General features: G+C 41.5%; 4 protein-coding genes across 4 annotated transcripts; 2 read left to right on the forward strand and 2 right to left on the reverse strand.

Annotated features, from left to right (window-relative positions):
* Positions 1–691: 691 nt before the first annotated feature.
* taf5 (TAF5 RNA polymerase II, TATA box binding protein (TBP)-associated factor) lies at positions 692–4,323 on the forward strand (the record flags this gene model as incomplete). The annotated part of the gene is made up of 11 exons (XM_079554471.1): positions 692–1,109; positions 1,478–1,706; positions 1,771–2,086; positions 2,177–2,340; positions 2,526–2,661; positions 2,733–2,853; positions 3,010–3,139; positions 3,217–3,381; positions 3,454–3,631; positions 3,717–3,894; positions 3,959–4,323. The coding sequence occupies 11 exons, from the start codon at positions 692–694 to the stop codon at positions 4,171–4,173; spliced, it is 2,250 nt and encodes a 749-aa protein (XP_079410597.1). The 3' UTR covers positions 4,174–4,323.
* Positions 4,324–4,384: 61 nt separating this feature from the next.
* Positions 4,385–5,408, reverse strand: atp5md (ATP synthase membrane subunit k). The gene is made up of 4 exons (XM_079554472.1): positions 5,304–5,408; positions 4,769–4,873; positions 4,603–4,696; positions 4,385–4,529 (listed from the first exon to the last, which is right to left on the reverse strand). Exons 2-3 carry the CDS (start codon positions 4,853–4,855, stop codon positions 4,610–4,612), a joined length of 174 nt encoding a protein of 57 aa, XP_079410598.1. The 5' UTR covers positions 4,856–4,873; positions 5,304–5,408; the 3' UTR covers positions 4,385–4,529; positions 4,603–4,609.
* A 172-nt stretch (positions 5,409–5,580) lies between these two features.
* Positions 5,581–17,900, forward strand: pdcd11 (programmed cell death 11). Its single transcript, XM_079552660.1, has 35 exons — positions 5,581–5,778; positions 5,901–6,047; positions 6,125–6,295; positions 6,373–6,534; positions 6,608–6,728; positions 6,798–6,973; positions 7,506–7,604; positions 7,683–7,895; positions 7,972–8,096; positions 8,178–8,238; positions 8,303–8,449; positions 8,527–8,778; positions 8,863–8,976; positions 9,074–9,268; positions 9,365–9,535; positions 10,561–10,774; positions 10,861–11,010; positions 11,087–11,199; positions 11,290–11,789; positions 11,862–11,924; positions 12,347–12,440; positions 12,511–12,600; positions 12,672–12,774; positions 12,857–13,031; positions 13,733–13,789; positions 13,864–13,986; positions 14,079–14,201; positions 14,576–14,738; positions 14,838–14,954; positions 15,041–15,181; positions 15,258–15,508; positions 15,723–15,891; positions 15,969–16,122; positions 17,002–17,167; positions 17,484–17,900. The coding sequence occupies exons 1-35, from the start codon at positions 5,677–5,679 to the stop codon at positions 17,653–17,655; spliced, it is 5,394 nt and encodes a 1,797-aa protein (XP_079408786.1). The 5' UTR covers positions 5,581–5,676; the 3' UTR covers positions 17,656–17,900.
* Positions 17,901–18,260: 360 nt separating this feature from the next.
* LOC306960292 (RING finger protein 122) lies at positions 18,261–24,988 on the reverse strand. The gene is made up of 7 exons (XM_079552671.1): positions 24,303–24,988; positions 23,730–23,903; positions 21,894–22,038; positions 21,241–21,283; positions 20,771–20,812; positions 19,759–19,841; positions 18,261–19,134 (listed from the first exon to the last, which is right to left on the reverse strand). The coding sequence occupies exons 2-7, from the start codon at positions 23,752–23,754 to the stop codon at positions 19,014–19,016; spliced, it is 459 nt and encodes a 152-aa protein (XP_079408797.1). The 5' UTR covers positions 23,755–23,903; positions 24,303–24,988; the 3' UTR covers positions 18,261–19,013.
* Positions 24,989–25,402: the final 414 nt, after the last annotated feature.

Genomic DNA, 25,402 nt, shown 5'->3' on the forward strand with positions numbered 1-25,402 from the left:
GCTCGTTGGGCAACGGGGTGTGGGAGGTCATTAGATCTCGTTTTGTACTTTGGGACAGAACAAAACTGACTCCGCTATAATGCTATAAACCCTAATACTTTAATAACAGATGAACAAAACCTTGCATACTTAATGCCATGTGTGTTATATTATAGGAGATAAATAATATTCCCACTTCATGGAATTGTTTTATTTCACCAATTTTATATTTATTCCACAGGCTTTATACAAAAGCTCTTTTAGACAGAATGGGTTAGGTCGAAGTGCCACCCCCTGGCACAAAGTGGAATAGCATGAGCAGGTAACAGCTTGACCACATTGTAATAAAGACACAGGAGATGTTTTGTTGTTGTTGTTTTTATTTATTTTTTATGAGACTGGATGGTTTGTATGGTTCAGGACATAATGCAACATGCAGCCTAAAACTTGGACTATTTAAGGACTTGGGCATTAGCGGTATTGAAGTATTTTGAAGAAAACAAACAACAATAACAACAACAACAGTTTGGTTTTCGTAATAATATAACGAACATAAGTTTCATTGCTTATTAGCAGCATTTATTCTCTTTTTGTTTTCCAGAAGGGGCGGGTCTCTTGAGTGCGCTCCAAATTTTCGTCCAATCAGCTGCGCCAATCTTGGATCGTCGACTTTCGTTTTTGTTCTTTCGCACATGCGCAGTTCATTTCTAAAATGGCGGCCGTACAAGGTGGTCTGGTGGATACAGACGAAGAAAAAGATATTAAAACCGACCCATCCAGCGATGCATGTGGAAATAACAACAATGCAATCGACGCGAAACCCGTCTCAACCTCGCCCGGAACTAATGCTCCGAGTGGAAACACAAAAACCCCCGTAGCGACAACGGAGGAGCAGCAAACGTTGCTTGCAGTTCTGCAATTCCTCAGAAAGAACAACTTGAGCGAGTCCGTCGATATTTTGCGCCGCGAAGCTGGGTTACCTGAGGATTTACTGGATCTGAAGGGCTCCGATGGTTCTGGTAGCGGTCCTGGAGGAGCTGGAGGCGGAGTGGGTCAAGAAGGAGGGGATTCGAGCTCTCTGCTCAGCCGAGTGGCCGTGTCTGTGTCCGCAGCACAGGCGCCAACAAAAGGTCGGAAACTTTTACACTTTTGCTCTGCCTGGACTTCATTTATTCAAGACCGCGTGGACTTTCCGACATGAAACGCTTTAAGTTTAGTTACACAACAACAAACAGCCTACATAATTAGAATACTATTAAATATTAAAATATTGCGGTTAGTGTAGAATGCATTACCCACAGACTGATGAAATCAAATCAGTCACAGTTGTATTCCGTTATCCCGACTGAATGGACTTAATTATAGGCTTTTAATATATTTATGTATTAAAACCCTATCATTTCAATAATAATTGCATATTAGAACTACTCCAATTCTGATGATCTGATTGAAGTACTCCTATTTCTTCACAATCTGACTTTTCCTCCTTTCTCTACAGTTACAAGTAATGACCAGCCAGACGTGAGTGTCGTCCTGTCAGCCTACAACCAACAGGGAGACCCAGCTTTATATGACGTTTACTACAGTGACCTCAAAAAGTTTATAGAAACAGTTTTGGACTGTCACCGAGCTGAGCTTTCCCAAGTTTTTTACCCACTTTTTGTCCACATGTATCTGGAACTGGTGTACAACAATCATGAAAATCAAGCCAAGGCATTCTTTGGAAGGTATGCTCTATTCAAATGTTTTAGTTTGTTTTTTGAAAGTAAAATCTTTTTTTTTTTTTTACAGGTTTAGTGGAGACCAGGAGTGTTACTATGAAGACGATTTGAGGGTTTTGTCCAGTATGACCAAAAAAGAGCACATGAGGGGAAATGAGACTCTACTCGACTTTCGTACCAGCAAATTTGTCCTTCGCATTTCCCGGGATTCTTACCAGCTTTTGAAGCGACACCTGCAGGAAAGACAGAATAACCAAATCTGGAATATAATCCAGGAGCATCTTTACATTGATATCTTCGATGGCATGCCACGTAGCAAAAGCCAAATTGATGCTATGTCAGGCAGCTTGGCTGGTGAGGCCAAACGAGATGCCAATAAGTCTAAGGTAGTTTTTACATTTAACTCCTATATATATACCTTGTGGTTTCTGTTTGACTCAAATTATTATTTATTTTCTTTGATTGAAATGCAATAGGTTTATTACGGATTACTGAAAGAGCCGGAAATCGAATTACCTCTTGATGATGAAGATGAGGAGGCGGAAAATGAAGAGGGGAAGCCCAAGAAAAAGAAACCCAAGAAAGACAGTTTGGGCTCGAAAAGCAAAAAGCAAGACCCAAATGCACCTTTACAAACACGGTATGAATTCAGTATTGTCCTTAAGTATGACTAGTATATCTGAATGTGCTCATTTTGCTAATTTGTAGTAAAACCTTACACTGGAAATAGATTTCTGACGCCATCTGCTGGAAACCTCACAGCTGTGCATCTTGTTATTAGTACAATTATTATTGCATTGTTACCACAATCTTGTCTTTGTTTAGGATACCTTTACCAGAACTTAAGGATTCAGACAAACTAGACAAGATTATGTACATGAAGGAGGCCACCAAAAAGATCCGCCTTGGACCAGAAACCCTTCCATCTATTTGTTTTTATTCATTTCTTAATGCATATCAGGTAATAGAGCAAATAACATGGATGATTTGTGCATGTGCTGTCACTGATGAAAAATGTGTTTATTTTCTTAGGGTCTGACTGCAGTGGACTTCACAGATGACTCCAGTTTAATTGCAGGAGGATTCGCTGACTCGACAGTTCGTGTGTGGAGTGTCACACCAAAGAGACTTCGCAAGGTCAAGTCTGCTGCAGGTAGTACTTTACCGTTCAATAGCTAACATTTTGTGAAAAGATGTGTCCTTGTGCATTTGTGCTTGCTTTTGTCATTTGGATAATGATGCAATGTCACACTCAGTGTGCTCTGCTGTATTAAAGTCATTAACCGATTCCTTATATTTCCATCATCAGATTTAAACCTGATTGACAAAGAGTCTGATGATGTGCTCGAAAGGATCATGGATGAAAAAACTTCCAGCGAGTCAAAGAACCTCTATGGACACAGCGGCCCGGTGTACGGGATCAGCTTCAGTCCAGACAGGTACAATCCTGTGCAGAGTAATCAACTATGTTTAAGACAACCGTTCCCATGATTTAGTCTTGTTTTTAATTTTTCAGGAATTATCTTTTGTCAAGTTCTGAGGACGGGACAGTCAGACTATGGAGTCTTCTAACATTTACATGTCTGGTGGGCTACAAAGGACATAACTACCCTGTATGGGACACTCAGTTTTCACCTCATGGGTATTACTTTATCTCAGGAGGACATGACAGAGTTGCTCGGCAAGTAGCTTTTAAAGACGTGGGTATACATCAATTCTGACCAGAAATGTGACGTGAATGTTTTACTTGCAGTTTGTGGGCAACTGACCACTACCAGCCTCTGAGGATATTTGCTGGTCACTTGGCTGATGTGACATGCACACGCTTTCATCCAAACTCAAATTACGTGGCCACCGGGTCATCTGACCGAACAATTCGCCTTTGGGATGTGCTGACTGGAAACTGTGTCCGAATTTTTACAGGACACAAGGTACACTGATGTTTGCAAATCTGGCTTCCTAATGAATTTATTGTGTTTAGTAGTTTCTTTACCAAGTTTTGTTTTTGTTTTTTAGGGACCTATACACGCACTGGCCTTCTCTCCCAACGGTAAGTTTCTGGCCTCGGGAGCAACAGATGGCAGAGTTCTTCTTTGGGACATTGGTCATGGAATAATGATTGGAGAGCTAAAAGGCCACACTGACACCATTTATTCACTGCGGTTTAGCAGAGATGGAGAGATCCTGGCATCAGGTGAGTTTGTTATCGTTATCTGTGCATCTCAGTAGCTTTTTACTAACCCAGAATTCATGTTTAGGCTCTATGGATTATACGGTTCGCCTTTGGGATTCGATGAAAGCGTTTGATGACCTAGAAACAGACGACTTTACAGCAACCACAGGGCATATCCATCTACAAGATAACTCCCAAGAACTTTTGCTTGGCATGTACACAACTAAATCCTCGCCAGTAGTTCACCTTCACTTCACAAGAAGAAATCTGCTGCTTGCTGCTGGATCTTACAATCCCTAAAGACATTGTTAAATAGTCATAATGAGAAATTAAGCAGCTATCCCATTTATGAACCCTGAAGAACCAAGGTGTATAGTCAAGAGAAAAATAATTAATGTGAAAGGATGGCAAGCCTATTAGATATCCATATTTTGAAAAGTGCCACGCCAAGGATACTTTTAAAAAAAAGATTACTGCCATTAGAACAGCTAACAAGACTGTAATGTTTTATACTGATACGTACTGTAAATAAAAAGGTGTTTTCTATGTCTTCGCATAAATGATCTTTATTAACACACAGTACACCACATAGTGAGAAAATGTTACAAGCACGGCCAGTTGCTTCTTCCATGGCTGGAATGACCAAACAGGGGCACCTTTGAGATACAAAAAGAAATAAAAGCAAGAATGTTGAAACTTAAAGTCAAGTAATCTGTAAAAGACTTTTACCTTCATTCTACTTTTCGGTGACTGCCTTCTTCTTGGGTTTGAGTTTGAAAAAGAGTCCGATTCCTAATAGTGTGGCGTATGTGGCCAATACACACTAAACAGAGAGACACCATATACTCATGAACGTCTAATTGTGGACAACGTGGATTTATCACTCAAAACTTACATTCCTCCTTCCAACGATGGTGTATGCGTTGAAATACTTGGCCATCCCAGTGAACTGGTGTTGGCTCCCAGCGTCGTGTCCTCCCATGATCAAATTGATGGTGATCTTAGCATAAAAAAAATTGTAAATTCAGTTATGGCAACTAATATTACGCAGTTAAAATGATTCAACAAATTAGCATACAAGTCATCTGTTCTGTTTCAAAAGTATAGCAGCAAAGACATTCAAGTTCATCAAGTACAGTATTTTCATTTAGTCAGTCATAACATTAAGAGACAGTTTAGCAGTTTAGACTCCCTTAAAGGAAAATATACCTTTATCACATGTGCTTTCATTCATTTACGTGGGGAACGTTATGTACAGGTTTAGCAAACACGTTAGCTTAAGAAGTGGATGTTAGCTTTGTTAGCGTCCAACCAGGAGTTAATGAACACCACGTTAGTTCCCCATAAATGCAAGCACCTTCTATTTGCATAGTTCTGTTACGTTAAAAAAAGGAGTCAAAATATAACACTCATGCAGAGTTACATCTTACCAATAACACGCGACCCCTATGCGAACCGAAGTAGACAGTGCCCTTCAAGAGAGGCCACAATGCTAAAGTCAAACAGGAAGTGCCGTCTTTAACAACCAAAGAAGCTCTCGGTCGCTATTGGTGTATTCACTTGTCAGTCACAGAGAAACGCCCATTTAGAGTGTATCCTCAAACGCTATTGGTTGAAACAAATGTCAATCATAAATCCACTGCTCGTGATTGGTGGGATCTTGAAACGCCTCCCCCCGCGTTAGTTTTCTTTCCGGAATCATGGCGTGTTTCTGAAAACATGTGAGTGCGGTTCCTATGCTCCAGAGATTCTTATTACTCTAACTAGAATAAACTACACAACTACACCAAGCGATACGCAATCATGTCAACAGTAGAGGAGGACTTCCCTCGCGGAGGAACGGCCAGAAAACCCACAGAAAGTAAAATTGTGGAGCAGCGATCAGACGTGGACAACCTCTTTCAGGTAGGCTACATCATGCCTTTAACATATTGTGCTTATACAGTGTTTACGCTCTAAAATATCTTTCTGATATAATACAATTTCTAGCTGTAGTATTACATGTAAAGTAATCATGTGTCTTGCAGTCAAGTGAACTAACAGAAACTAAAAAAAGAAAAGGAGCTGACAAAGATGATGGCAAAAAAGTTAAAAAGGCCAAAGCTGGTAAAGGCAAAGAAGATGCCTTGAAGCTCAATGCTGCTGGTAAACTTGTGGAAATACTTCATGTAAAGGTAAAGTGTCACTTGAGGCTGGAAATGATGTAATGCTTCTCCTGATTGTCCAATTAATCGTTTTGCTATTTTTCCAGAATGTGAAGGATGGCATGCTCTTCCTGGGTTGTGTGAAAGAGGTCACCGATTTTGAAGTCACAGTCAGTTTGCCCTGTGGCCTTCAAGGTTTCCTCAGTATTAAAAACATCTGTGATGCATACACCAAGTTACTCACTGAGCACCTTGAGTCAGATGACGCTGAAACCGAGGTAAAATGTGATATAACATGTATGATGGAATGAGAAAATACTGAATTAATCACAATTACTTCTGATGTTTGCAATAGGATTTTTTTTCTTTGCCACATCTTTTCTACCCTGGCATGGTTATCAGATGTATTGTAGCCAAACTGGACACGGCTAAAGGAGGGTCCCTGAGCATTCAGCTCTCTGTCAATCCTAAACTTGTTAACAAGATGCTCAGCTCAGATGCTTTAAAAACTGGAATGGTAGGTCAAAAGAAGCATCTTGATACAGGACAGTTGTTACAGATATTAAAACCTTTATCTTGTTTTTTGCCAGGTTTTAAGTGGATGTGTAGAAAGCATAGAGGAGCATGGATATCTCATTGACATTGGAGTCTCTGGCAGTAACGCTTTCCTTCCCAAGAATTCAGCAAAAGACATGCTTAACAGCTCTGAAGGTTTGTACAGTTAAAAAATCTGTTGATTATATGATCATTTGTTACATATATTACTGTGCCTTTATGCAGAATTAAAAGTGGGCCAGTATGTGACTTCACTCGTGGAAAAAGTCAAAAATGAAGGTCGAGTGGTGCAGCTTTCAGTCAACCCTAAGACAATCGCTCAGGCCTTCGCTGGATCGGACCAAAAATGGACCTTGACGAGCATACTGCCTGGGCTTCTTGTCAATGCAACCATTAACAAGGTATAAGGAGTACAGAGATGAAATGTCTAGCCAAAATATTAACTCACGTTAGAGTAACGTTACTTTGAAATTATTTTACTCAAGTACAAATAAAAAGTAGTGACCCAAACAATTGCTCAAGTACAAGTAAAAAAAGTACTTGGAGAATATGTACTGTGAGTAACTAAGCAAAAAAGTCTAGTTTATTTTCAATGACGCCATAAATTGTGTGAAACGAAACATAAAAAAGAAAATTCTAAGAAAATAGCATTAAAATACAGACGAACTACATATATTTGATGTAAAATGAAGCATTTGCTGCTTAAATATTCACTCACAGTGGAAATAGTTTTTAGTCTAGTAAGAGTACAGTGTCATTATCATTTTCCTCAAGTAAAAGTAAAAAGTACCGTATAATAAAACTACTCTAGGAAGTACAATTTCTTCAAAAAGTTACTCAAGTACATGTTTTTGAGTCCTTCCCGCCTCTGCTAATGCATATGTTCATGTTTAAATATGTATGATCTGTTATGTTCACTGATTTTTGTCGCAGGTGACCAAACACGGTCTACTTCTGAAGTTTCTTTCTGACTTCAGTGGCCAGGTCGACTTTCTCCACATGGAGGCATCAAACTACAAAGAAGGAGATGAGGTAAAGCAGTATATTTCTTTCAGAGTATTGCATTTTCAAGTTTAACTGTAAAAATACTGATTTAATTTTGGGATTTAGGTGCGTGCCTGTGTTTTGTATGTGGAGCCAACGACTCGTTTGGTTGGTTTGAGCCTTCGTAGTTACCTTGTTGTTCCTGGAACCAGAGTTGACAGTGTTTATCCAAGTGGTATTCAGATTGGTCAAGTGATGGAAAAGTGCAAGATGACAGCTCTGCATCACGCATCCGGAGCCATTTTAGAATTGCCAGACGAAACACAAGCTTTTGTACATGTAAGTTTAAGTTTGAGTTCAAAATAATTAGATCGACATATCTAATTTTGCATTATTATTTTTTTGCTTTTGACAGAAAAACCACATAAAGGAATACAGTGCCCCGGCAAATGAGAACAGAACTCTGGCCAAGTCTGAGCACACCTGTAGGATCTTGGATTTTAGCCTGATTGACCAGATCTATTTTGCTTCCTTACGGGAGTATGTGCTTAATTATGCTTTAATTATTCTTAAATTATGTACTTGGCGCTCCATATTAACATCTTCCTATGTATCTTTTAGGAGTGTAATTGAGAGGCCGTTTTTCAGATATCAGGACATCAAACCTGGTCAAGTTGTGGAGGTAAGACATTAGTTTTTTTTCTAAATCCCATTTAAGAGATCTTACATACCCGCCTTTTTTTCAGGGAACAGTGTCTGTTCTACTTGATCATGGTATGGTTGTCCATCTTTCAAACCACATAAAAGGTTTGGTGCCTCGGACACATCTGTCTGATATTTTACTGAAGAATCCAGAGAAGAAATACATGGAGGGCATGAAAGTTAAATGTCGGGTCAGTGTGGTATTTAATAGTTTTCTTTTTTCTAAATGTTGTTTGTGTGGATTCATTGTTCACTCTCTTTGTTGTAGGTTTTGTCGGTAGATGCCGAAAACAGGAAGATGTCTTTGACCAGAAAAAAGGCTATGATTGAAAGTTCCCTCCCTCTTTTCCTGAACTACGCTGACGCTCGCCCGGGACGTGTGTCTCATGGTTATATTGTCTCCGTCAAAAGCTTTGGCTGCATTGTTCGTTTCTACAACAATGTAAAAGGACTTGTCCCACAAAACGAACTCAGCTCTGAAGCTATTGTCAGTCCTGAGGAGGTCTTCTACATTGGACAGGTTGTTAAATTAATCTGTGTTGCAGATTGTACCAGTGTGAAATGTTGAATCTATGTGAAATAACTCTTGTTGTTTTTGATTCAGGTTTTAAAGGCCAAAGTTCTTCAGTGTGACCTGGAGAAAGAGAAATTGTTGCTCTCTTTTAGAGCTGCTACAGAGGAGCCTCCCAAGTCAGACTTTGAGTGTGAAGTCGGAAAGGTATAAAAACAAAATACCCAATACTCTTTTTATCATCACCCTTTAACTGGTTGTATTTTATCAATGTTTTTTTCTTTTTCTGATGTGTTTGACACAGAAAGTGGAGGCACAGGTGCTGAAAAAGCTTGTTAGTGGTCTTGAAGTGACCATTTTGCCTGATGGAGTCCATGCTGCGTTGCCCACAATGCACCTCTCTGATCACATGTCCAACTGCCCCCTGTTGTGGGAGAATATTCAGGAGGGAGACACCATCTCAAACCTTGTTTGTTTCAACAAGAGTAAAAATAATATTGTATCCTTGTTCTCAAATAACCTTACATAGTGTGGTTGCCTTTAAAGCTGGCTTTACTCAGAAATGTTTAGTGTAATTTTCTTAACTCTAACCAAGACTCTAACCAAAAAACCCACTGTGAAATGGGCTCTAGAAGAAGGAATATCAGCCAAAGATTTCTCTGAGATTACTGTGGGAATGCAGCTATGTGGTTGGATCAAGAGCATTATGGCGTATGGCGTCTTTGTTGAGTTTCCCTATGGCCTTGTTGGTCTTGCACCCAAGTCTGTAAGTACAATCATTCAATAGTTGTTTATCTTACACTTGACTGCAGCAGGAGCTTGGTTCGCATTGCCGGCAGTAAGTCAGACCTGTTCCCGGTGCGTGTTGGTCTCCGCCAGGGCTGCCCTTTGTCACCGGTTCTGTTCATTACCTTTATGGACAGAATTTCTAGGCACAGCCAGGGGCCGGAGGGTGTCCGGTTTGGGAGCCTCAGAGTCTCATCTCTGCTGTTTGCGGACGATGTTGTTCTGTTGGCTTCAACAAATCAGGACCTTCAGCTGCTCTGGGGCGGTTTGCAGCCGAGTGTGTAGCGGCCGGGATGAGGATCAGCACCTCCAAATCTGAGGCCATGGTTCTCCACCGGAAAAAGGTGGCTTCCCCTCTACAGGTCGGTGGGGAGTCCTTACCTCAAGTGGAGGAGTTCAAGTATCTCGGGGTCTTGTTCACGAGTGAGGGACGGATAGAGCGTGAGATCGACAGACGGATCGGTGCGGCGTCAGCAGTGATGCGGTCGCTGTATCGGTCTGTCGTGGTGAAGAGGGAGCTGAGTCGGGGAGCAAAGCTCTCGATTTACCGATCGATCTACGTTCCCACTCTCACCTATGGTCATGAGATTTGGGTAATGACCGAAAGGACAAGATCGCGAATACAAGCGGCCGAAATGAGTTTCCTTCGCAGGGTGGCTGGGCGCACCTTTCGAGATCGGGCGAGGAGCTCAGTTACTCGGGAGGAGCTCGGAGTAGAGTCGCTGCTCCTTCACGTCCCGCGGGAGGTGTTCCAGGCATGTCCCAGTGGGACAAGACCTCGTGGAAGGCCCAGGGCACGCTGGTGGGACTATGTCTCCAAGCTGGCCTGGTGTCGCCTCGGGGTCCCCCCCAGAACAGCTGGAGGAGGTGTGCGTAGATCGGCATCTCTGCTGAGACTGCTGCCCCCGCGTCCCGGCCCCGGATAAAGCGGAAGAAAATGGATGGATGGATGAACTTACATTCATGCATTTCAGTGTGTTTATAGAGTTGTGCTTCACTTTTCAGGCCATGACAGACAAGTTTATTACTGATGCAACAACAGCCTTTGAGCTTGGTCAGACTGTGATTGCTAAAGTGACAAATTTGGATGAGGAAAAGCGACGCTTTCTGGTCACTCTGAAGATATCTGAGGTTATCTCACCGGTGGGAGATCAACAGACCAGGCTCACAAACGGTCTGCAGGAGAGGCGGGCTGTGGGAGAAATGCTGTCCATAAGAGGTAGCAACATAAAAACACAATTTGATTCTTAAATATTTTTACCTGTTCATTCAATATATTCTTATGGGATTGTCTCTGTAACTTAGATAACAGTGACCTACGACAACAGCTGGCAAACCTGAGTCTTGGACAGCGGGTGAAGCTTACTGTGGACTCACTGGAGGACACCCATGCCACCTTTAAATCGGATGAGCTGAGTGGTGCTACAATAATGGCCACCAAAAACCATTTTATAGGTACAGAATGTAGGCACATTAACTAATAATGTAAATATAGTTTATTAAACAATGTTATTCCTTTCACTGTTTTCAGGTCTAAAATTAACCCCTGGACAAAAAACTACAACAGCAGTTCTTTTCGTGGACATCATATCTGGTGTTGTCCATGTGTCCATTCTCTCTAAGCTTCTATCAAAAAAGAAATCTGTGAGTATTTTATTGTTTCTTTGTTACTCAAAGATCAGAGTTATAAATTACCATGTTTTGAAAATCTTTACATTTAATTTTTTTCTCTAGCTGACTGAGGGTTCAAAGTACGCGGCCACAGTGCAGTTTGTGGAGAAAGACTTTGCTGTCGTTTCATTGGGGGATACGGCACAAGTGACGGTCATACAGACACATAGTCATTTAAATGAAGTCATCCTTTACGATTCAGAAAGGTTAAAGCCTGGAATGACTTTTGAAGTTGAGGTAATAGATCCCACCTGTGAAGCATTGCAAGGACTCCCCCTAGTGTCCTGGGAGCGTAATGCAGCCAAACGTCACCGGACAGACTCTGAAACCCAGACCACAACAAAGGGGAACTGTTTCGGCGACATAGTGTGTGGTACAGTGCGTTCTGTGAAACCCACATGTATTCAGGTCACGCTGGACAGTGGAGTTGTGGGAAGTGTGCATGTGTCCGAAGTGTTAGAGCTGGACAATGTTGGACTCGGGTCGTTCCCTACGTCCTCTGTCAAAGTGGGCAGTCGGGTTAAAGCCAGGGTCATAGGAGGCCGAGAGGTCACAAGTCACAGGTGGGTCACGTTTATGCATTGTTTATTATATACAAAGCCATATACAGTTGATATTTATGTGCATGTTTTCAGGTTTTTGCCCTTCTCTCATCCAAAGTTTAAATACAATTGCCCTGAGCTCACACTAATATCCAGGTAATTGAGTGTCGTCTATTGTATTTTATTTAATTATTTTATCTCTTACCCTCTTGACCCCCACCTGAACAGAGCGCAGTTTTCTCCAGTTTGGCTTTACGGAAATCTGAAAGCTTCTTGAAAAAAGTGTCAAAATAGTGTTGACAACGAGGATGAAAACACAATAAAAAAGTGACAAAACGCATGAAAAAGAGACATTTTTAAAGCATTTTTGTTGTGTTTTTGTTGCTTTTTTGTGACATTAATACGGCGACGATGTGACAGAAAAGTTGCAATCATTTTTGTAGGTCTTAGCTTTCAAATGAGGCGTTACACTATTGCTCTCCAGTTGAGAAACTTTTAGATTTGGGTAAAGCTGAACTGGAGAAAATGCTCTTGGTTAAGAGGTTACAAAGTGTCATTAACATTTCGATTCTTTGCAGCAAACTTGAGGCTATTATGTTCAAACCAGTTACAGCCAAGGAAAAACTCAGCAGCTACAAGGTTGGGGACGATATTACATGCTTTGTATCAAAGGTATGTTGCCAGTGTGTGAATGTTTGTTAACTTTTAGATGTATTTGTAAAGTTTTGAATTCTTTTCTTAGTTTCACCCTGATAAGAAATCATTGGAAATAACCACAGATCCCAGTGTCACTGGAACAGTTGAGCTACTTGCCATGATCACTGACCCCAAGGTACTGTCGGTGAAAAGCCCTGTCCTTTTGAAGTTCTGAATTGGAGTGTTACATCATGCATTTTATTTTAGGATGCTGGACACCCAGAGAAACTGTACAAACTTGGCCAAGCTGTCCAAGCAAAAGTTGTTGAAGTTGGCTCCAAACCTCATCGATTTGTGTTGTCACTCACAGGTAGCATGAATACTCCAGTCCATACTAGTCCATATTCTCAGTATTTAAATCATTTTAAACATGTTTGTTTGTTTATTAAAAGGGACTTTTAAACTGGAGGAGGGCAATGTTACTATGGGGATGGTGACAAACGTCCAGCCACATGGTCTTCAGGCCCGACTTCCTTTTGGTCACTCAGGAACAGCATTTATTACTGATCTCTTAGACGCCTACAAACCCAATGCACTGGACGCTTTCAGCAAAGACCAGCTTGTCAAGTTAGTACTTTAACTTCCACTTAAATGGTCTTAAAGGGATATTTCAGGATTTTTGACATAGGGCTTAATTTCCTAGTTATCCAGTGTGTTGTTGATTTCTGGAGATATATATATTTTTAATTCATGCAGTCCTTATATTTGAAGAGTTTAGTGGTGCTCTGCTATGCTATGCTAGGCTAGTGCAAGACTAGTGCATGTCTATGCTAACTTGTAGCCTGCATTAAAAACAGTCTGACCCAAGCACAGTGCACCTGAGGCAAATCACTTATAACTCCAGACTACCGATATAAATGTCTGTGTTTACTGAATATTTTTATAAATACAACAATTTTGCATTTAAAAGAACTTTTTTTTTGAGCAGCATTAGCTTCCTGGTTGTAAGCTACGCAGCGGCGGAGTGATCTGCTAGGTTACCGGATCTACTGTTTACCTGCGGCCGGCACTACTACATGAGGAATTCACATAGGAGCTTTGTACAAATCAGATATGGCAACATTTGGAGGGCTAGCCCAACATTTTGAAGAGGTTTTTAATGCAGGCTACTAGTTATGCCTGCGCTAGCCTAGCGCCACTAAACTCTTCAAATATATGGAAGAGTTTAGTGGTGAAAAAAAATCTCCAGGAATCAACAACACTCTGGATAACTAGGAAATGAGGCACTATGTCATGGATTGCTTTAAACTATTTGAATCTCTTGAAAGGTGCTTCCTTCTGGGATGTGAAAAGGGCAAATGGCACTTGTCTTTACGTCAGTCAAGGTAGGAGTGTTTTAGTCACAGAATAAATATGGACGTGTGCGCTGTTACTTATAGTTTTACATTTCCTTTCCTAGAATCAACCCAGGGCTGAACAAACCAGTGAAAGACACAGAAGTGTTGTCTTTGGACAGTTTGAAACCTGGACAGATCATTAGGGGCTTTGTAAAGTCTGTCAGTGAACAAGGGGTCTTCATGAGGTAGGCTCCCAATGCTTGTCCTAGCTTAAGTTTATTTTGTTAGTTCTTCAGTGCATACCCTTAAGTTTAGCCTTGTTTGTTTCCATTTTTAGGTTGTCCAGAAGAATCACTGGAAGAGCGCAACTTCAGAAATCCACCCAGTTTTTCCTTTCTAGCCACTCAGTCCTCGCAGAGCACCTGCCTCCAAACACAGTCCTCACAACCAAGATTCTCAGGTACTACAGATAAGGCTGCTCATGTTCTGAAATATTATTTTATAGGTTTACAAACATGATGTAAACTGCAATGTGTGAAGTCAAAACCTATCAAGAAAAAACAAGAAAGTCACACAAATGAGAGCTACTGTTCAAACACTGTGGGATAAAAATAAATCCGGCACTACAGGATGAAATATTTATGCCTGGAAACCTGAATGCATTTGACTAACAATGCTGAGTAATACATATTCTATTGTGCCTCCTACAATAGTTCTTAGATCAGTTGTAATGTTTCTTGATTTGTTTTAATGCAATATGTGAACCACAATCAATTCTGTTTTTATGCATTTTTGTCATTCTCGGTCTGCGGCTGTGCCTATTCTTATCCGCAGCATTGACCAAAAGGAGGAGTTAGTCGACCTCTCCCTGCTCCCAGTGGACACCGGGAAGCCAGATGTCCTTCCCGAGTCTCTTGGTCTGCCACTGCGGCTTCTGGGAGAGGAGAAGAAGAAACACGATACCAAGAGGAAACGCAAACTGTCCGAGAGTCAGCCAGTAACGCAGCCTTGCTCTCCTTGAAGTCTTTGCACTTTTTGACAAACGGACAACCCGCTTTAATGACATTTTCTCCTCGTTGCTATTTTTTTGTTGCAGAAAGAGGCTCCAACTAAAAAGAAAACCAACAAAAAGGCAAAGACGGAAGACAGTGACAGTGGTGTGGAGGTGTACTTCAGAGAGGAAGAAAATGACGAAGAGACCAAACCTGACAGTGTAAATATTCATTCATATTCAGAATACATGTACAGGAGCAGAAGAAGAATCACAAAAGTCTTAATTATTTGTGTGTGATTTCACAGGTTAAATCTTGCGTGGAACAGAAAAGGTTACAGGTTGCAGGGGGCTTTTCTTGGGACGCTGGGCTGAACTCCCTGAAGCCAGTCTTCGTAGCTCATCAGGGAGAGTCCAGTGACGGAGAAGACCAAGATACCACAAGCAAAGTAAGAACAAAACGATACATTTAAAAAGAGTTGTGAGTACAGTATATGAGTTTTTAAAGATTCCATTTAATTTCAGCCTCAGAAGAAGTCTCGGCATGAGCTGGAGCAGGAGAAGAAAGAAGCAGAGAAAGCCCTGGTCAAACGCGAAACGGAGCTTATGAATCCGAGCTTGAGGCCAGAGGATGATGCTGCGTTCGAGCGTCTGCTGCTGGCTTCACCAAACAGCTCTCTGCTCTGGCTGCAATACATGGCGCACCATCTGCAGGCCACACAGATAGAACAGGCCCGCGCCATTGCCGAGAGGGCTCTCAAAACCATCTCGTTCAGGTACATGCACCTAAAAACAGCTAAATGTAACTATACTTTGGAGATGCACCGTCATAGCTTTGTGACCCTCTTCCCTGTTCAGCTGGCATATATATAAAAATAAAAAGCAGTAACATGAAAATCTGAGTAGTATCGAAATGTCATTTTATTATGCTTAATTGGGGAGTTTAACCCTTTGTATCAACTGCTGGCTGCACTTTGCTTGTGTTTCTAGGGAGGAGCAGGAGAAGCTGAACGTGTGGGTGGCCCTCCTGAATCTGGAGAACATGTACGGCACAGAGGAGAGCCTGAAGAAGGTGTTTGAGCGAGCGCTGCAGTTCTGTGAGCCCATGCCTGTTTACCAGCAGCTTGCAGACCTTTACGCCAAGTCAGAGAAGACCAAGGTCCCACTTTGCACAACTTGTAATTTTGTAGAAACTCTTTCTTGAGTTGTCTGTAATAGTGTCTTTTCTGTTTCCAGGAGGCTGAAGCGCTGTATAAAACAATGGTGAAAAAGTTCCGTCAGAATAAAGCGGTGTGGCTGAGCTACGGGACCTTTCTACTTCAGCAAGGACAGAGTGATGCGGCCAGTGCCCTCCTGCAGAGGGCGCTCAAGAGTCTGCCATCCAAAGACAGTAAGAAAGTGACTTTTTAGTTCAACAAAGGACACACTGTCACATTATATTTCCAGCTACACCAGTGTTAGCCCTTTACCTCCCGCCTGAACCTAGTGCATTTTCTTCAGTTCGTCTTTGCCCAAATCTAAAAGCATCTCGACTGGAGAGCAACTTGAAATCTAAGACCTTCAAAAGTTATCGTAATTTTTTTGTCACATTATTGTCATATTTTTGTCATATTTTGTTTTGGTCATGTTTTTGTTGCTTTTTCCCAGGTTTATGTTGTGTTTTAGTGGCTTTTTTCTAACATCTTTATTGCTTTTTCATCCTCGTTTTCATGGCTATTTTGATGCTTTTTTGTTGTTGTTGTTGAAGCTTTTAGATTTGGGTAAAGCCACATTGGAGAAAATGTGCTCAGTTCAGGTCAGGGTTAAGAGGTTTATTCCATTAATTAAAACATTTTGTCATAATTCTATGCAAAGTAATATCTAAAATTAGACTAAAGCAAAATGAAAGTATTTAATGAGACATAAACTAGGACGTATATCTCCAGGAGTTTTAGTCGACACATAAAAAAAAAACAAGAAAAAACACAAAAAATTATGTGAACTTAAGCGACACAACTTGAGAATGAGCCAAAGCTAAAGGTACAGATTTGTGCTTTGTCCATGTGGGTGAAGCTCCATGAGATTAAATATGTTAATAAACCTGTACTTAAAGTTGACTGAGATCGAGTTTCTCTCCTCTAAAAACAAAGGATAAAAGAATTGTGTGACTAAATTTTAACACATTTCCATCAAAAGACTAAAGACAAAAAACTAAATCTATATGTCAAAATGAACATGGAGCTAGACCATGTATACTGTGTTAAGTTGTTGTCATTACCCTGTGTTCCAGGTGTCGATGTTATTGCTAAGTTTGCTCAGCTGGAGTTCCGTTACGGGGACGCAGAAAAAGGTCGTGCCATGTTGGACAAAGTGCTCACCAGTTACCCCAAACGTACGGATCTCTGGTCTGTGTTCATCGACCTCATGGTCAAACATGGCTCACAGAAAGACGTCAGGTCAGTTGTAATATATGTGATGTTTAAAGCTAAAATGGACACAAATTCACAATAATATTTGCTGGCTGTGGTTCTCAACTAGTGGATTGGGACCAAAAGTGGGTCATGGGAATATTTTTTTTTATATGGAAACTGTTAAAAGGATTGGTGCTGAGTTGTTTTGATCATTATTTCAGCTTCATGGGTTTATGCAATTCCTAAATTAACAATATATATACATCCAAAGTGCATTATGGTCCCGGCCCCTAGCACCAGTCAAGAACTACTACTTGTATGAATCAAAATTCATGAATAATTTGTTGTTGGTCTTTGCTAGGGCGCTCTTTGACCGTGTGATCCACCTGAGTGTTTCAGTGAAGAAAATAAAGTTCTTCTTCAAGCGTTATCTGGAATATGAGAAGAAACATGGTACCCCACAGAGCGTCCAGACAGTCAAGGAAAAAGCGATGGAGTTTGTGGAGTCTAAAGGCACAGAGGCTGCCAGCTGAAAACCTTCAAGACTCGATGCTGGACACCGTTTGTGGAAAAGCAAGAACCTGGACCGGAGTGTTCAAAGTGATACATTACGATATAATCATACTGAACCAGACTGTAAAGATCTTCCAATGCCATATTTGGATGATTGGTAAAATGACTTCTGAACCTCAAAAGTTGTCTACATTTTTAATATTGTGTTGAAGTGCTTTTGTAAACAGAGATGATGTTTTTAATGAGCTTTGGGCAAGACACTGCATTTCAATTTGAAAGTTTTGGGCCACGTAATATTTCACCTGAAATCATCAAAATAGTCCAATCAACATCATAATCTTTTATTTTACTGATTCCATTTTGTTCCATAGATTCATATGGGAAATTGTAACTCCTTGCCTGATTTATTGAGCCTTTAACCCTAAAAACAACATTTCCCCATTCTATTAAAGTGAGCCATACATTTAACCTGGCTCTCTCCATAAAGCCAACTTTGTGACTCAAAATACAGGCAATTCTTTTGTCAAAGATGTGAATAAATAACCACAATAATAGTAAACTCCACCTGCAGTGTCCCACCTCAAATGAACCAATGAATGACTGTCTTATAAATAAAACCACACCATTACAATACAATACGTGACATTTTATTTAAAAGCAACAGATACAAAATAACAATATATAGGGACACGTTTACATACAATACGTACAGGCAAGACTAAGTTTGCTATCAGTCTCTTTAAGGAAAGGGCCTGGGACACAATCTTTTAACATGACGGGTGGGTTTTTAACTCTTTTGTGATCCCGCTGGTCTCGGATTGGGTCAGTTCGGATTTTGCGGCCGACTGATTGCATGAGCGTTGCACCTACATTGGCAGTACTGTGTATGTGGCACAGCGTCAAAGAGCGTGAAGGAAATGGTTGTGCTGGCTGTTTTATCGGTTACACCCCTGAGATATTAGAGGTATCCAGACTGTCTCTTTGTAAATCGGATGTCCTACCCAGGTCTGCTGTCACCCCTGGCTGCTGTGTCCTTGCCGCCCCGTGACAGTCGCTATGGTCCTCCTGCTTTTTCTAAATGTGGCTCCTTTCCTTTATGTTTGATACATATGTGAACAGTGCAACTTGGAAGTAGAACTAGGAGCATTTTTGTCATGAGAACATCCTATTTATCTACCCACTTTTTGCCTGCATCGTTTTGTCACAATTCCACAGAATAGGCATATTGCTCAAAAGTCAACTGCAATCTGGCCACAGGATTGTTATCGACATTCCCAGTCTTTAAATAGACCGTGGTTCTTCTTTGTAGACTGTAGTGTTTTGAATGTGTATATATTATCCACAGAGGAGGGCATTGGAGCACCCTCTACAGTCCAGTTCACACCTCCTCCGGGTCCATTGGGCCCTCGGCACCTTGTGGAGCGTCTGTGTGTAACCGCATAATTGGCTTGTTACACATTGGGCACACACTTCGGATTTCCAGCCATTTCAGGAGGCACCTAGAGGAACACAAGGCAAAGTTAGATCAGAAACTGCAGGTGACCGTCGTATCTCAGCATCTGTGGAATACATGCACCATGGGCTCCAGACTTTGCAGGGCCAGTCTCGCAAACTACTGTTCACTTACTTATCTTCACGAGAACAATTTACATTCTCTGATTTTCTTAAACACGGGACGCTAGGGATGAGCAATGACAATTCATGTGCACTCACTCAGACCATACCTACAGAAACTGATCAAGTGGGTGAGGAGGAGTTTCTTACTTTGAGCATAGAGCTGCATAAACATGTTATGAAATGTGTTGATTTGTTTGAAATGATGCAAGTGCAAACCCTCCGGCATTGAAACTTGTTTTAAGGATGGCTTTGGGGCCTTTCTAAAGCGTTGCGACTAAATGATGTCCCAGCGCACATAAATGAACTTAAACTTAAGTGCACCGGTGCAACCAACACAACGTGTTAATTTAGGGCCCTGCTGTGAGATGAATATGTTGAATATACCCACCCAGTAATTACAAAAGTATTAGAGTAAAAAAAATATATTGGGAACATAAAACATCATGCTTGCATCTAAAAATACTTAATTCCAGGCAATTTCCACCATGGCCTAGTTCAGTACTCACTTCTTGTGAAATGCATGTGAGCACGGGCAAACTCCCAGTTCATCTCTGGTCCTAAACTCCTCCAAACACACGGCACAGGTTTGCTGGAGAGAAGAAAAGAGGATATATTAAGTTACTGAACAAAGCATTTGGTTCAACAGTACAGTTCAAGTTTTCCAAGTTTAGTAAGAGCAGAACTCTATCCGTCATACATCTAATATGGCATTTTGGTTGTGGATTTGAACGTGTTATGGATTCCAATTATGTGACATGACATTCTTAAGACTTCACTTAAGAAGTCACTTATCCAAGACCAAGTATTTGGGCACAAGTCTACGTTTTCTATGCTTTACACTTATTGACATTTAAGAAAACTTTAAAATGGATAAATATAAGAGTCGCAAATCACAAGCCCGAGTCACTAGTCGAGTCCAACTCTTACAACAGTGACTTGAGTGCGATAGCACAGTAGTTAGCGCTTGCACTTCACAGCTAGAAGGTCCCAGGTTCGATTCCCTGCTGGAGGGGGCCTTTCTGTGTGGAGTTTAAATGTTCTCCCCGTGTCTTTCCTCTGGGTACTCTGGTTTCCCCTACCTATTGTACTACTTTGTACAATAGGCCAGAATGAATGCAGTGAAAGCGTGGTTGGTGCTGTCCGGAGGGGTCGATGGCACAGACTAGTAGCCTCGTCGTTCCATCAGTCTACCCCAGGACAGCTGTGGCTACAATAGTATAAGTAGCAATAAGCGCAATACAAGTGCCATGATTATTATTATAAACAGTTTGTTTATAATGTTTTCAGATATCAGGACTTAAAGCCATAAGAAGCCCACAGATTGTTAGGCAGAGTTATATAAATGTATATTATTATTATTAATATTATTATTGTTGTTATTGTTATAAAGATGAATATGGTATTGAAGATATTTATTAGGGATACAAAATTGCACAATAAGCCTCATAAAAAAAACTGTAAAATATTTCGAGCACAACTCTTTTCCAGTGTCAACAAACAATGAATGTTGGGACTTACTCCAAGAAGGCTGAGTTTCTTACTTGCTCCCTTTAGCACCACCTAGAGGCAGATAAACCACAAGTGTTTGCAACAGGAGGTCAGGAGAATGATGTGTCAGCAATATTGCATCAACAAGAAATGTATGGTGCTTGTACACGTGTCATCGCCTTTTATTTTCAATATGTAGTTGTAACCCTGGTCACGTCGTAGTTCAATCTGGCAGGTAATATGTCTTTAAGCTCTTGGCAGAGAATTACAGTAAGAGTTTATTAACCTTGTCCAAAACTGAACTGCTGCCACCCAAAGCCCTCACTGAGCAGTACCTGCCTCCTGAGATGAACACTTGCGTATTGTAGCGTAGATAATGGCCCTAACCTAGTCAAGGTCGTCTAAAAACAGCAGCATTAGGTTTCACACACTAACAAAGTGACATGACATATCGTAGTATTTATATCCAGCCAAGAAAGGGGGGGAGAGCAGGGACTCACCTCGTTGTAGCTGAACTGCTCTCTGGTTCCTTGTTGTTTCAACCTAACGCACATAAATGGCATCTTTAGACATATTTTATAACCTTCCCGTGTTTATATAGACTTTTCATGTTTGAGTGACAACTGGAGGTGTCAGTATACATTAATTACCTTTTATTATTTTTACTAGCCCACAATCTTTAGGAAATTGTACCTATACGTCTAATTTTAAGGGGTAGTTTTTTTGTTTTTGTTTTACTAGTGCAAATAATGTTTGAGATATACGTTTTTCCCACCAATTAAAACCCTAAATATAGTTGCTTATTAGTTTGTGACCATCCTGAGCTGTGCATTGGTGACACTTTTAATTGCTACAGGTCTATGATTTCTAACAAATGTAATGACCTATTTCATCGTGTTTGAATCCTCAACCTTTACTATAATTTTGTTAATACTGGAAGCAATATACAGTAGGTGTGTTTGAGCATTAGTTTGATCACTTTGTTTTTCATTCACAAAACATGTCCTTGTGAGTCTACATTTCCATCTTCTTATAAGGTCATGTTTCCTGCTCTACTTCCTGTTTGGCCCTGTAGTATTTCCTGTGTCTGTTTCACTTCTCCCCGAATCACCCACTTTCCCACCACCCTCCACGCTGCTGTCACAGTGCTCACCTGAACAGGTAGCAGCAGAAGATGAGGCTGAGCATGAAGACGAAGAGGCCAATGCCCAGCACAATGACATAGACATTGAGCGGGAGGTGGTAGATGTCCGACGACATGCTGCAGTAGTGTTCAGAACCCAAACCACACAGGCATCCTGCCACGTGCACACAAACCAGTCACATCCTCTGTGTACATACTGCACATAGTCAACATAAAAATCCTACTTAAAGTTTGTGCTGTTACATTGCAAAACTTTCTGATCATCTAAGGGCGTGTTCACACATGGTTCACACAAATTCTGATACACTTCCAGAAACAATGTATTATGTTGTGCAGCTCACCTGACCCTGGTTTGCACTAATGCTTAGAAACCAGCAAAGGGCATGAAAGACATTTAAACATGCACATCTAACAGAGCATCAAGTGTTAAAGGGCCCTGTACCTGATTTTTTGGTTTACAAACAACAAAATATTGAGTGTGTAAAGTGGATACTGTTAGCTCGGGTGTAACTAACTTTATTAATATATTTCTAACATCCCACTTATTTACAGGGATGAGTTTATGGAGCACGTTTCCCTACTTTCAGGGAGCATAGTGGAGCTTTATAGTCACAGTAATGCTCGGCCGCAAGTTCACAATTGCTAAAAAAAATGCTTTACAATTAGATGCACACAGCGTTTTTTTTCTCTTTCTTTTCCTTTATTTCACAATATATGCTTTTACATGATACTGAAGGACAAAACAAAACTTGTCTCTTTTTAGAATAGAACTACATTTTTATCAAGGGGTTTAAGTATTTTCAGGTTGTTTAGTCAGTCGTGAAGTTGATTCACTAACAGATTTAATATGATAGACAAGGGAAATTTGCATTGATATGTAGTATAAAATAACTAATAGCTAATGAAATATAATCTCTTAATAAGAATCACTTCATTTTGACTTTCGGTGCCTGCCTTGTTCATTAGAAGCGATTAGCCTACTCATATTTTCTTGTGGAGGGTTGAATGGTAACGACTGTTGTTTGGATCTATCCAGGGACCTGGGAGTCGCACTGTGGTGGCAACTGCGGCTCTCACTGGGACGGGCGTTAATTGGCTGTGAACAAGGCAAACATGGAGGACAGACTGAACTTCCGCCACACCACCATCTGTTTCTTCAGCCCGATAGGGGTGAGGGCTGGAATGTGTGCCCAAAGTTGTGTGTGTGTGTGTGTGTGTGTGTGTGTGTGTGTGTGTGTGTTGGGGGGGATGGAAAGGGCAGAAGCCATGTCTGTCTGGATATAGGGCTAATGCAGATTGCTCTGAGTGCCTTGCAGGTGGCATGGGGGTGGGGCATAATGAACAGCCTAAACTCTGGGGACATAAGGGCCATTTGGTAAAACAATAGCAGAGGAAGCCCCACTTCCACAAGCTGCACGTGCTCCGATTAATTTGCAGCGAGGATGCTCTTTGCCAGCCCTTAAGTGTCTCTCTTTAAAGGGAATGAATGGGTACAGCTTGCAGACTGTGGGGGGGGTCTGGGCTGGTTGGCTGCTGGGGGGTTGGGGGAAGTTAAGCAGCGGAAAGACCTATGGAGTGTAATGTTAACCTACATGTCTAATAAAAACACCAAAAAAACATAGTCATGAATTTTAGCAACTTCCCAAACTCAACCATGACCTTGACTGGCACTTGTTTGAGAGTGTCTCCATCACAACACAGAACACAGGCTCCCACTCTCAGTATTGTAGCCATTCATAATGCAGATCCTTTTATCCGCTATGAGCAGGAACTAGTAACTATGAAACACAATTGGGCAACTGCTCTTGTGTATTTGGCAGGCAGCAGAGAAATCCACTTACTTACCGTTACACCATTGGAATGGTTGCATGAAATTTGACTCCCAGGGCACCAGCAGTAAATTCGGGCTCGGTCAGGGGAAAGTTTGGATGGGGGCCAAGCTCGTGGGCAGCCGCTCCGGAGATCGAACCTTATCCAGACACCCTCAACTGGACTTCTTCTTTGTTAGGTCCACCGCTCCTTGATAAACAACCATACAGATTTTAAGATTGGCTTCAGATTCCACAAATCCTCAGCAAGGAGGAGGTGGTGGTTGTTTTGAAGGGGTGTTGTGTTGGCTCAGCACTCCTCACAGCCCCAGCATTCCCAAATCTAGGATTAACCAGTCCGTGTTAAACATTGGGAGATTGAGGGTTTTGAACCAGTTCTGGAGACCTCATATGCTCTTGGATCCCAGTGAGAATGATGTCATCAGCATGAAGAAGAGGAAGAGACAAAGGAATCTTGTTGACTGAAGAGTGCTTGTTTTGTTAGGCTCGCTGAATGTGTGTCATCCAAGACTTGTTATTGTTAACAACAGAATCTAGCATAGTCCAATGTCAAAACACAACAACCTCCTCAGTGACACGATATACTTACATTTTCAGCAGAAAACTGGCCTCATTGTGTCCACTTTGAGATATTTTCCCTTTGTTGTGCTCAATAACATCCACAGATGGGTATGACAGTTCTTGTAGAATGATGGTAATTATCAGGCATTAGTCTCTGCTTTGTCTTCGCCTCAAAGCTGCTTTTTTAACAGAGGATTTACACGTCTCAGCCCCCTCTTGTCTCCTCTGTCTCCTCTCCCAGTCCTCTAATCTTATTGCAGGGGTTATTCCTCTTCAGTGCGGAGGCCCACGATGTGCTTCCCTCTATGGCCAAAGTGAGGACAGCTCCGTGCAGTCAAAAACACAGTCCCGACGCTGGTATTCTGCTGGTCTGCGTTTGTTTGTCAGTCGCTGTGTATGACAAGGGAGGAGGGGGATCCTACTCTCCCTCAAACCATCTGCTCCTTCAATTGAGAGAAAAAAAACGGAGACAAAGGCGGAGTGTGTATAAGTGTCTGCGTGAGTCGTTTTCAGTCTCTCCCACCTACAGCTGGTTTTGTCATGGCAGGCTTCTCCTCTTCCCCTTTCAATCCACAACGGTGCGCAGGGAGAGTGCAGTTTGCCGTTTTTCCTTTCCTCCTCTCATTCTGCTCTGCTTTGGGTTTGTAAACAGATCTGTGCTCATGTGACCAGCCGTTTTGCCTCGCAACTCTTCTCTCCCTCGGTCCTCCCTCGCTGCCTCAGCCCTCCAATCTGTAGGCAGAAGGAGGGCAGAAAGAGCCAGACGCCGACGAATAGGGCGCCTGCAAGCATGTTGATATGTGCCGCTGTGCGCACACTCGAGCCTGTGTATGTGAGAGGGAGACAAGACAGACACTTGCAGCAAAGTCAAGGGAGGCCTTGTTCGGTATCGTGTACGACCGATGTCCTGACATCCAAAACAAAGCCATTCTTTGTATAGTGCTACTAGTCAACTACTTCTTTACACTTTTCAGCTCATATGCCAGTTTGAAATGTGCTCAAGGCCATGGCGATGCCAATTCCTCATTGTTTAAAACATGTGTAAAACACATAACACAAACACAACTTCAATTGATGAGAAGGACGAGATAGATATATAAAAAAAGAAAAGAAAAGTCACAATACATG

The sequence above is a fragment of the Gobius niger genome (genome assembly GCF_951799975.1).
Source record: "Gobius niger genome assembly, chromosome: 3".
Classification (NCBI taxonomy): domain Eukaryota; kingdom Metazoa; phylum Chordata; class Actinopteri; order Gobiiformes; family Gobiidae; genus Gobius; species Gobius niger.

Bases quoted from the DNA above. Each gene is read 5' to 3' on its own strand.
- atp5md (XM_079554472.1), bottom strand. From the start codon at position 4,855: ATGGGAGGACACGACGCTGGGAGCCAACACCAGTTCACTGGGATGGCC. The intron at 4,697-4,768 runs GTAAGTTTTGAG...CTCTCTGTTTAG, and splicing joins CCATCGTTGGAAGGAGGAAT to TGTGTATTGGCCACATACGC.
- pdcd11 (XM_079552660.1), top strand. From the start codon at position 5,677: ATGTCAACAGTAGAGGAGGACTTCCCTCGCGGAGGAACGGCCAGAAAA. The intron at 8,097-8,177 runs GTATGTGCTTAA...TGTATCTTTTAG, and splicing joins TATTTTGCTTCCTTACGGGA to GAGTGTAATTGAGAGGCCGT. The intron at 12,601-12,671 runs GTACTGTCGGTG...ATTTTATTTTAG, and splicing joins CCATGATCACTGACCCCAAG to GATGCTGGACACCCAGAGAA.
- LOC306960292 (XM_079552671.1), bottom strand. From the start codon at position 23,754: ATGCAACCATTCCAATGGTGTAACG. The intron at 20,813-21,240 runs GTGAGTCCCTGC...ATCTGCCTCTAG, and splicing joins AGCAGTTCAGCTACAACGAG to GTGGTGCTAAAGGGAGCAAG. The intron at 19,842-20,770 runs GTAAGTCCCAAC...TCTTCTCTCCAG, and splicing joins AGAAACTCAGCCTTCTTGGA to CAAACCTGTGCCGTGTGTTT.